Source organism: Cebus imitator, unplaced genomic scaffold (assembly GCF_001604975.1).
Source record: "Cebus imitator isolate Cc_AM_T3 unplaced genomic scaffold, Cebus_imitator-1.0 Scaffold233, whole genome shotgun sequence".
NCBI classification, from domain to species: Eukaryota; Metazoa; Chordata; class Mammalia; order Primates; family Cebidae; genus Cebus; species Cebus imitator.
Genome location: NW_016107548.1, coordinates 447218 through 459577, shown reverse-complemented (window position 1 = coordinate 459577; position 12360 = coordinate 447218). Strand labels below are relative to the sequence as shown.

The 12360-nt window shown below is 32.7% G+C and overlaps 1 protein-coding gene across 7 annotated transcripts in view; it reads left to right on the top strand.

Annotated features, from left to right (window-relative positions):
* The window catches only part of PDE5A (phosphodiesterase 5A), a 127695-nt gene that overhangs the window by 66257 nt on the left and 49078 nt on the right, over positions 1–12360 (top strand). For all 7 annotated transcript variants that reach the window (XM_017497566.2, XM_037727502.1, XM_017497565.2 and 4 more), the window contains 2 exons: positions 2992–3100; positions 4062–4149. In XM_017497566.2, the coding sequence (XP_017353055.1) occupies positions 2992–3100; positions 4062–4149 (197 nt within the window). The remainder of the gene's footprint in view (positions 1–2991; positions 3101–4061; positions 4150–12360) is intronic.

The following is a 12360-nucleotide window of genomic DNA, read 5'->3' as shown; positions in this document are numbered from 1 at the left end:
TTTTTCTGCCTGGAATACTCTGCCTTTCATTCCTGACATCTTTCCCTCCTTTAAATAATCTCAGCCAACTGTGAATTCATTTCTCTAATGCCACCTCTTCCCTATTCCACTTCATCTAGGTGCTACCTGTCCACCCTCTCCACATGTGTGGTGCTTGTATTGTTACACTGTATCACTTAGGATTAGGTGATCATGAAAACTCACAATTAAAATAGCTTAAACAAGAACACGTATTATTCTTAAACAAGAACACAGTGTTATTAATCTCTCCTGTAAAAACCCAGAGGTAGCCAGCTCAGGGTTGTACTATAGCTCTGCTCCACAAAGGCTTCGGGGACCAAGGCACCTTTGAGCTTTCTTCCTTATGTCCCTAGGGAGTGGCCCTTCCCTTCAGGATAAGGATGCAGCTCCAGCCATCATATCCACATGTTAAACAGTAGGATGGGGGACAGGGAAAGAAGGGACAAATATCATGTGTCACCTGTCTCTTAGGAAGGTTGCTAGAAGCCATCTCAAACGTTTTCTTTTACATCTTGTTGACTAGAACTTAGCTAGATGGAAATGCTAAGCTGGTTGGGTGACTGAGAAATGTGGTCTTTATTCTGGGTGGTCATATATGTCCAGACAAACAGAAGGGAGGAAAATTATTGAAGGACAACTGGCAGTCTCTGCACTATACTCTACCCAAATAGTCCATGTAATTTAAACACATTCATTCTGTTACAGTCTTCTGCTAGATTGTAAGCTCCTGTGACAGTTACTAACTTATGTAAGTTTGTCTCCCATATACTGCTAAGGGTGCCTCTGATGGAGAAGGTATTCAATCTGTATTTATTGAGTGCAAGAACTGAAAATTTATCAACATTTCTTATAGCGTAAGAAATAAACATGGCATCATGTAACTTTAATAAATCTAATGCTCATTTTTCATTTAAAGTAACCATCAGGAAAACCTAAAAATTTCAGGGAGTTAAATAAGATATCAGGTATTTGTTGATTTATAAGTAGCTTTTGTACCTCTCCTTCTAAGTATTAACTACTGTAAGTCCAAACTTATGGTCTCTCATAAATTGCTTAACCATTTTGGATTTTTTTCTGACTCCTACTCTTAATATAATGATGATGATAAGAATAATAATAGTTATTTATATGATAATTATCATTTTAAAAGAGATTCTACAGGGATACTTACTTCTCCAATGTACTTCACTCTCCTATCTCATCATTTCACTATAGCTTCTTATTTTCTTCCCTCTAGGCTGTTGCTATTTATAAAATATTTGTAATTTTAAACATTGTTTTATTAAAACTAAAATCTGTACTTATATAACCGTTTCTTGAGTGTCAGCCAGAAAATATGTATGAAGTAGGATCTCAGGAGTGTTTTAGGTCTGATGTGTATGGTAACTGGCATGCCTTCACAGACTCTCAGTCTAGTCTCAAGAAATATTCCATTTAAAGTTTATTTACTCTTATGTTACTATTCTGTCATTTCCTTTTCATTCTTTTTCGTGTATACATGATACTTAACAAGTGGTCAGTACTGGGTTTGACCACATTACACTTCAAGTAAAATGTACAACAAATGGAAGGCTGAAATATCTTGGCCAGAAACAAGGACACAGAGTTCAGGAATCTTCATGGAATTACTGGCTCTCAAGGATGCCATATGAAACTACTGTCCCAAGAAGCAGCTCGGGCAGGTTGGGTGGGAAGAACAGAAGATAGGCAAAACATTGGAACTTCGAAAACTCAGAACAAGTGGACATTTTTTCCTGAGATGTATGCTGTTGTCACTCAGTATCCTCGGGAAATTGGTTCCAGGAACCCCTGTGAATACCAAAATCTACAGACACCAAAGTCCGTTGTGTAAAATGACGTAGTATTTGCTTATAACCTATGTACATCCCCTCTATGTTATTTGTAATACCTAATATAATATAAATGCTATTTAAATAGTTTATGTTTTACTATTGTTTAAATTTATGTTACTTTTTTTCTTTAACTTATTTTTGATACTGTAGTTGGGTGAATCCAAAGATGTAGACCTGTGGGTATAGAGGGCCAACTGGATTTTATTTTGAACCGTCTGCTATTGTTAGGCTTTCCTACTTCTTCAGTTAGTGCTGTTACAATTAAAATAACCATGTCCTTATAGATGGTGCAGATTTCCATAACGTGACCCTCTTTGCTGAATTCATCATCACCACAAGGGAACATATGGCGTTTGCTGATGAAAAAACATATTCTTTTCTGTTTTCCATCCCTTGCACTGACACTGTATCCCCTGGTATCAGATTAATCTTTCATGTTCAATCTATTAAGCAAGAGACTGGAACATAACTGGTAAAAATATTATAAGTTCATAAAAAGTTTTTGAGGAGGATAAATTTTTCATTTTAAAGGTATCGTAAAGTATCTCGAAGCAGAAAAAAGGGGTGGAGAGGAAACTGAACAAAGGGAAAGATGTTAAGGAAGACATGACAAAAAGATAGGAGAAAGAAAATAGACTTAACTAGAGAGAAAAGCTTTCAAATTTTTTTCTAAGCTGTTTTATTTTTCCCCTGGTCTTAATACGTGTACAATACTGTTTTATTGGGATGGATAGATAAAACAAATAATGCAGAAGTAAAACAAGCACTAGACCTTTGGCATTCTATAATTTGATGAGAAAAATAAGACATGAAGGGACATAGGAATTTACATTAAATGACACCAAAAATCATCATGCCCATTTGCAATGAGAATAAAGCCATTTACATGTATAAAACTTATTGAAAAATTGTGAGATTTTTTTTTCAAAACATTTAAATTATATAACTGACAAAATTGCAAATCATCAAACACATTTAAAGCTGTATTTTCCAAATAAGTATATATTTTGCCTTATAATTTAAGACTGGTATTTTTCTTCCTTATTCATTTATTTAGCTGTTTGTGCATGCTTTTTTTTAACTGCACAGAGGGAACTCATATCTGTTATTTCCACAGGGAACATGATGCAAACGAAATCAATTACATGTATGCTCAGTATGTCAAAAATACTATGGAACCACTTAATATCCCAGATGTCAGTAAGGATAAACGATTTCCCTGGACAGTAAGTAACCCAATTTTAGACTGAAGCTAGAAGGCAGTTTTCCCATCAGATCTGTACTTACAGTTATTCTTGAACTGAAAGACTAGCTCCAGAACTGGCTGTTTAGGAATGATCTGTGCTTTCCCTCATCTGAGGAAATAAAATAAAATAGATCATAACATCTATTGAGAGCTATACTTGGGTGTTTTTCTTTGTAATTTTTTACCTTTCTAAACATCTATTAATAAGTGACCATACTGTTTTTGAAGTAATTTAGCTATTACCTACATAATGTCAATGACATTCCTTAGATAGTATTGCTAGAGTTTTTGTCTTATTTGTAAAAATTAGTTTCTGTGTGACTTGAACTAATGCAGTTGATAATCTATCATAGTGTGTAGCTCTGGGACAATGGATGTCTGTTTTTCTTGACCTCAAAGCTATAAATATCTGGTTCTCAGACATGGAAAAATTTGAATTATAGTATTTTCTCTCACCTTTTCAGGAAAGCATTGCACTTTGAGGCAGCTGCCTTGCTTTTGTTCTTTGATGTTTAGGAGACATTGTTTGAACTTTAGCAATATAGGAATAGAAACAGTGGTATTACTAAAGAACAGGTTTGTAACATGGAGCATTTTAGGTAGTGTTTAGATTCTGTCCCTCTTGTTAAGTTATTTGGGACACTTTTACTTATTTTACTTATTTTTTTACTTATTTTTACATTTTACTTACCATGTATAAGTTGCTTGGAAAGTTTGAAGTGAAAAAATGCGATATTTTTAACAAGTAAAGAAATTGCTTTATATTGCATTTATGTGAACTTTATTATAATTTGTACATTTTCTGCTCTCCAATGTTCTCTAAGTAATATAAAAGTTGAATATATAGTGTTTTCAAATGTGTCATATAGTTTATATGGCATCTAATGAACAAATCAATCTCTTTACCATTTTAGCTGTTTTGTTTTTATGTTTTTGTTTAGACTGAAAACACAGGAAATGTAAACCAGCAGTGCATTAGAAGTTTACTTTGTACACCTATAAAAAATGGAAAGAAGAATAAAGTTATAGGTAAAGCCTTTTCTTTAACCTATACTCTAAACTTATTTTTTAAAATGTATTCCCAGCTATACTTTCTTTCAAATGTAAAGAATAAAATGTTTTTAAAAAGGCCAGGTATGGTGGCTCATGCCTGTAATCCCAACACTTTGAGAGGCCAAGGTGGGTGGATCATGAGGTCAGGAGTTCAAGACCAACCTGACCAATATGATGAAACCTTATCTCTACTAAAAATATAAAAATTAGCTTGGTGTGGTTGCACGTACCTGTAGTCCCAGCTACTTGGGAGGCTGAGGCAGGAGAATAGCTTGAACCCGGGAGGTGGAAGTTGCAGTGAGGTGCTCCATCCTGAGTGACAAAGCGAGACTCCATCTCAAAAAAAAAAAAAAAAGAAAAAGATAAAAATAGGAATGATAAAAGACTTAAAATAATTGATAAATACTAACAAACATTTGTTAAGCATCTTACAAACTATGGTGTATTTTCATAATTATTATCCTATTTCAGCAGAATTTTTTGTTTAAGAATTATGATGTATTGACAATTAGTGGACTGTGTAGGAGATATTAAGTAGGTAATGTGTATTATTTTAGAGCCTTATTTTCTGGATGTTGACTTTTTTTTAAGAATATAGTTTAGATTATAGGTTATATTTATTTATTTATTTAATACATATTTATTGAGCACTCCACTGTTCTTGACAATTGGGATAAGTCAGTGAACAAAGCAGAAATCCCTGCCCTCAGGAGCTTATGTTCTTAATATGATTATAGGAAAACCTCTACTTCAGGAATGATGGAAGAATGCATTCTCAGAAAAATTGAATGATGTTTCCTTTTAATGACATATTTGTTTCCTGATACTGCAGTTATATAAAGGTTAAGTAGGATTTTATAAGCCAATCATCCATGGTTGATTTAGTGAAAAAGATATGAACTGTTAACATTCTCCCAAGAGCCTGGAAATAAAGAAAATATTACCTTTTTAAAGGTTATATTTAGAATTAAAACCCTAATGGAGCAACACTTACATATATAAATACAACATTAAAAGTCTAAAAACTTTTCCAGTTGCAAGATTTGACTATAATTTTGTTGAATGAGAGTTTTTGTCAGAAAGAGGGAGGAGAATGTATCAGTAATGAAAACAGAGAAAGATAGATGTTAAAAGTGCCTGTCGAAGTTCTGTGCAAGAGTAAAGTAACATTTGTCCCTAACATAGAGATGGATGTAGAGAGTTGTATCAGTGTGCATTGAGCATTCTGACCGTATGGTGAGCCTTTGCTTAGGTGCAGTGGATGCAGCAGGTTATAGCCAATAATATCCTACCAATTCCCAGTCCCTCTGCCTAGATTGCATCCTTACTGGGAGAAGGATACATCAGCTTACTACAATTAAACACTCTATGACTCTGATTTCCCTTGTTCTGATTCCAGTCCCACCCACCCAGCTTGTACTGATTACTTTCTTTTCCAGTGTAGGTTAGCTCATGGGAAGAGAATGCGTTATTCATGTCCTCTCAGATATACTGGTTGCCCTGACAGTTGTTTCTTATTGTATGAAATGGACTTGAGGTAGTGGGCTGGAGCTGCAGGTGCTTGTACTTCTGTTTCTGGGATGGATGTTTCTTTTTGAACATTGATACAATTCTGGTTTTAAAAATCAGTCTTGTCAACTTAGTTACTGTGACTCCACCCCAGCAGTCTTCAGTATGCTAATCTAGTGTCTAAGCTACGAGGCTGAGTGTCAGCTCCTGACGCTAGTGAAGTGTGCATTACAGCCTCTTAGAAGCCAGCATGCGAACCGCCTGCTGGGCTGTTGAGTCAACTCTTCTACAGTTCGGAGAAAAAAGTGGAGGCTAATGAATCTGTGAGATCTTTTTAAAAGATTCTCACTGATCAGATCTCTAACATAGGCAATAAAAGAAAACTACTGAGGGTGCCTTACAATATGATACCGTGTAAATGTTATAAAATTTTATTTCCTAGGGAAGTCAAGGGGAAAACTATATTATAAATGTTATGCTTTTTAAAATATTTTTTATTAGTATAAAGATTTACTACAAGCTGTCTTCAGCCTTTGAAAATGTGAAATTAAATTCCAGATGGAATGCATTGTTTGCTAGTATGTTGTCATAGGAAGGAAGGCAGAGTGGCAGCTTGCCCCATAAGTCACATCTTCACTTTTTTTTAGCAGTGTTTCTTTAGAATAATAACTGGGAATGGGGAGTGGCTGGAGGAAGTTATGCATCAGGCCCTTTTGTCACTTTATGTGTATGGTAAATGAAAGCGAGTTAGGTGACATGGAAAGCACTTTGGCCAGGAGTCGCACTCACAGCATTGTGTTAGTACCACTCATTTTCATTCACATTTATGGGTACATTACTTACCTCTGTGGAGTTGAACTTCAGATCTGTTCAAAATTCACATTCTGTGATCCTGTCACTGTGTCAGACAAGTAAGCAAAATATAAAAAATGAAATAATCAGACTTTTCTTAGCATGTATTTTGTGTCACCCTACTTGACGACAGAGTCAAAAGTAGGCAAATGTTGATTTTGGAGAGAAAAATCCTGGTAAATAAAAAGAAAGGAAAAGGAAATGATTTCTCTAGTGGGGTTTTGTGCAAGGTGAGGAGAGGTTCTCAAGTAGATCCCAAATATGAGAGGGAAAAATTCCAGCATTCCCTGCTGTTTTACAAGTATGACAAAACTAAGAATTTGATTTCTGGACTAAGGTATCTACAGCTGCAGCATGGAAAATGTCATGATTATGGATAATTTGTCTTACATATCATAGACCAGATTCCACTATTATGTAATTCTAATAGAGAATCCCTATAGAGTTACGTGCAGAAAGACAGATGGACGCATGTGTTTTCTGTTATCTTCTTCCTTCCCTCTCATTTTTTCCATTACTGATGTTTAGATGAAATTATAGACATTAGATCAGTATGGGGCCTGCTGTTCCATCACATTTATTCCCTGAGGTATTGTTTCCTATCAAACGTTTTCTCAGTGCCCTGGCTAATACAGAGTATTTCCACCACTTTGCTTCCAATACTGTTAAGGAAATATTTCTCATTTATTTTATTATTCATTTATTATTTATTTATCATTCATTATTCATTTATTGTTTGTTGTCATTTATTCATTTATATAATTATTCATTAATCATTTATTATTCATTTATTTTAGCTAATTATTTTCCCTACTTATTATGCTAAATATGCCTTTTTCCAGTGTCATATTTACCAGACATTTTATGACTATTTTTCCATACTAATTTCAGAATAAATTTTGAAGAAATTAGCCCTATTCCCATTGAAAAAAATTTTTAAAAGATGCTTAAAACATCTTCACTTTAAATAGCTTACTTTTTCATATCCTTCTTAGTAAAGAAAAGCATAAAAAAATAAATTTACAGAGCTCTACCACACATTGTTTGACAGACAAATAAGAGAAAGAAGTATGTATTTGTGAACTGGTTACTATCTTAATCCTTTCTCATCTACACTGTAAGAAGTTTCTGTTTTTTATTTCCACAATGGATTTTCTAAGTCTCTTATACTTTCAAACTTGTTCTTTTAGCCTATTTGAACTGGCTAAATACCTATGCCATTCTCATGCTCCAAATGACACCTCATTTTAGTTCCTTCGTGTCAGTAAAATTTGGAAGACCTGCATGCCTACAGAATTTTTTGAGTAGGCCTCAATAAGTTTTTGAATCATTGACTGTCACTCCCACACCATCTTATCCTACTCTGTTAATTTAATTTGGCTTTTTAAAATAAATTACTCAGGGGTGGACCTTTAAATAGGTGAATAGAGATAAGTTGCTTCTCTGTGCATTCAAGTAGAATTTCAAGCCATAAATAAGTATTCTACTGTTATATCAGCTTAAATTTGACTTCTACTTCATTTTACTTTTCATATTAAATTTTATCACTTGGCAATATCGCTAACTGATCATCTGTTTATAATTAAATGGTGCGTTGTCTTCCATGGTATACATTGCTTATATTATTTAAAGTATCTAGGTTTTTTTCTGAGTTAGGGAATTGTAAATTATGCTTAGTTATGATAAGCACAAGTAAATAAGACTGTAGGGTGTAGAGGCAGTAATAGGTGGAAGAAAATTAGAAAAAAATAGAATTAAGATATTAAAGCTTAGAATTATAGAAATGAAGATCTATATAATAAAAATAAATGTAAAGATCACAGCTTCAATAATTGACTGAAGAAATAGAAAAATAAGGAAAACTTCATAGTAACACTAGAAAACAGAGAAGTAGTCTTTAGTGGATCAGAAACACTAAGGAATTCCTGGAACTTGTGAATTATATGTCATTTGTAAAGACACATTTTACACAACATGGGCAAAAATTGAATAGGGATAACAATATTTCCATCAAACAAAGTAGAATTTATGGTAAAAGATAATGTAGAGAATCGCCTTTCTTTGAGTAAAATTAAAAACCACAGAGGAAAATGTAATTGCCATGAATGCTAATAAACTAAATAGCATCTTTGACATACAAAAATTAAAGCTGTTAAAAATACACAGAGAGGTGGACAAAATGATAATCATACTGGGCCTGAAGTATACTTGTCAGTGTTAAATTATAGGAAAAAATAAGAAAACATTAGAGTTGATAAAAATTAAATGGATCTAATTTATATACATATAGCTTTACTTTTATGTTTCAGAATTTAAAAATAAAAATTATCCTCAAATATCCATCAGAAATCAACAAATATTAATAATACACAACACAAAGTCATTTCTGAAAAGCAGAATTGTTGGCCACTTTCATAGATCACAGTGCTTTAAAACTATTAATATATAATAAAAGGATAAGTTGGAAAGAAAAAACTCACTTAGACCCTGGAAAGCATTGTCCTAAGTGACAAAGAAGAAATCAAAAGTCATAATTAAATTACAGCATTTTAGAAAATTAATTATTCTATTAACATAAAAAAATGTACATGGTCAAAGCTATATTCAGAGGAAATTATGTAGCTTTAAATATTTTATTATTATTAAGAAATAATGAAAAAAATTTAAGCATTCAACCATAGAAATTAGAAAACAGCACCTTTAGCTTTCTCATTTTGCTGCCTTCCCCAAATAAATATATATATAAGAAGAAAGAAAGTAGAAGAAAAAAATGAAAAAAATAGACTTATAAAATTGGAAGAAATAGTAAAACAAGAGATAATGGACAATAATAACAGACAAATCTCCAATAGATAATGAAGATATTAAGAGAGAAATGCAAATAAGAATGAGAGAGGGACTGTAACTACAGATCGTGAAGACATGTTAAAAGATACTTGATATTACAGTGTAGCAAATAGAAATTCACATTTGGTGAAATGGAGAATTTCTGTTAAAATTGGTAATAAGCAATACTAGCTCAAGAGGATTTTAGAATTTTTCACAGAAGCAGCTGAAAAAGAATTTGTCAAAAAATATATATATTCCCCAAAGAAATTCTAACCAAAGCAATCAGAAGGGAGGCAAGGTTGAAATAAGGTGAGACACAGAAAAAAAGAGGCAAAATAAAATATCTTACAAATTATATTATTGTCAAATGGAAAACCCAAAAAGAATTAGCTGAAAGTACCTATTTAATAAGAGTTTTAAAAGTAGCCTCATTATCAAATTATTAAAGAGAAATAATGTTAATATATGCCAAGACAAATTTGTTAGAAAACAATAGGAAAACAAATCCCATTTACTGTAGTAACAAGAAATAGATTTGGCCAGAAATATATACCATTTATATGAGGAAAGCTACAAAATTCCGAGTGACTTAAAAATCATTAAGAAGTGAATACATTTCTGGAACGATTGAAATCTAGTTTGTGAGATATCAACTCTCCCCAGATTAGATTTGTATCAATTTTAATATGTATCCTTGTGGGGGGAAGGGGGGTGTTCCTGATCAACATTTACAAACATTGATAATACTTACAACTGAAGGTGTAAAAAGAATCATAGCTGATTGTTTCAGAATTACCCTTTCAGAAATTAAAATGATATAAAAGTAAAATAATTAAAAGTATGGTATAGGTGCTAAAAGACATGTCAAGATTGATGAAACAGGACAGAAAGTCTAAATGCAGACCCATAATTTGGCGTATAAAATTGTGTTATTGTATATAACAGAGTAAGGTATATTTCATTATTTTTAAGTAAGATGCCTTTTGAATGAAAGACACCATTTTACATGTCTCCAATAAAGTAAAATATGATTTCAATTTACTATGACAAGCTATTGATTATAACATGCATACTGATTTCAAAAATATTAAAATGTGGGAAAAGTATGTCATAGTTCAAACAAATCTGAATACAGTATACAGTGACAATTCAGATCATCAGAGAATGAATAACTGTTCCGATGTTACAAGACTCCAATAGCAGTTGGGGGAAAAATTAAGTTCTATTATAAGATTAAATGTAAATAATACATCTATAAAAATACTAGGGGAAATATAGGTTTACCTACAATATTAAAATGAGGAAGCCTCTTTTAAAAGCAAGGCACTATAGTTGAGTATTATAAGGATAATTATTTTGGCTCCTTAAAAAATTAAATCTTCTATACAGCAAAAACCTCTTCAAATTAAGATGACTGACAAATGAAATGTCCAGAAACAAAAGTATTTGCAAGACAGGTGATAAAGGTATGATTTACATTTTAATAAGGCAGGATGCTAATTTTGGAGTCCATGTTATGTGTGGTAGAGAGGACATAAGACTGCAAACAAGGTATAAGCATTGACCCCCCGGTTCTGCCAAAGAGCCAGGAGGAAGACTAACTGGTAACAACATCCGATCCCTGGAAAAGGAAATATAACTTTAATTTTAGAAGCCGTCTAGTCCCTTCAGCATAGTTTCCAGCGGTGCCTTCAATGCTAACTAGCTCTCTGACCTACTATGATGACGACATTTGGAGTACTTTATGAACTCTATAATAATGTTAGGTAATGCTGATATTTTACTGTCTAACTTTACTACTTCTTGATTTTCCCCTAATACGTTTTTTAATGCGGTTTTATTTTATGATTGCACTTATTAGTGGGTTTTTACTAGATGGCTCTCTTTTATTTTTGATTTTTCAATAAACATTTCATTTTTAAATGTAAGTGATTCTGATTTGGATAGTTTCTTAGTAATGTGACATCTCAAATTTCCTGTTTTAAATTCCATTATTATACTCCTTTTTCAGATCATTAAGGAAGAAATTGTGAAAACTCTATCTGTAATGTGCCCAGGTTTTGATGTTCTTAAACAGGGAACTCCATTTGTTATAAGCCCCCTTTTTCTTAATAACTTTTTTTTAACATGGGTATTTTTGTTTGAGATAATTAAATTTTCTGAAGAGTATTAAGAGATCAATGGGATTATCAGGAATCCTATATAAATATGGCCTCACTTTCAAAAGAAAATTAATTTATATCCCTTAATGGATGATTTGTGTTTAGTACCCATTTTTGTTGTTGTTGTTGTTTTCCCCAGAGCTTAACTCTGTGTCCATATATCTATATCTATCATGTGGTTCAATAGATGGATGTAGTTTAGCTGTTCTAAGCTGTGTTTGTTATAGCAGAACCTCGGTATTTGTACACATAACATTCCATTTAAAGGACTCGTGAGCAATTCCATAGGTATAATTTCATAACTCTTAATATATTCATTCAGTGAATTTTGACTAAGACATAGATTTGAACTGCTGTACAGGAAAGCTACTTAGCTAGTTCATAAGCCTCACAGACTACCTGGTATTACATCTCAACCCCTCTGTGTTGTACTTTTCTTGTCATACATGTGGTAATTCTTACGAAGTAATTTTTAAAATCTTATTTACGAAAAAGGCTATCAAGTAGGCTATCAAGTAATTCTTACGAAGTAATTTTTAAAATCTTGTTTATGAAAAAGGCTATCAAGTAGGAGAAAACTTTTGTAAATCTGAAAGGCAATTCATTGTGTTGTGAGGATAAGGGCATGAAACGTGACTCTCAAGGAAACGTGATTTGGGAGGTAGAAGTCTATATAAACAGTTCCATATTTATAATTTGGAGATTCACAAAGGTTGAAGGATATAACCCCTGGTTTATTTTGTTGTTGTTGTTGTTGTTGTTGTGCTGTTCTCATTTTTTGCCATACACAGGATACATACATTTAAGATAATGAATGCTGATTACCGTTTAGTAT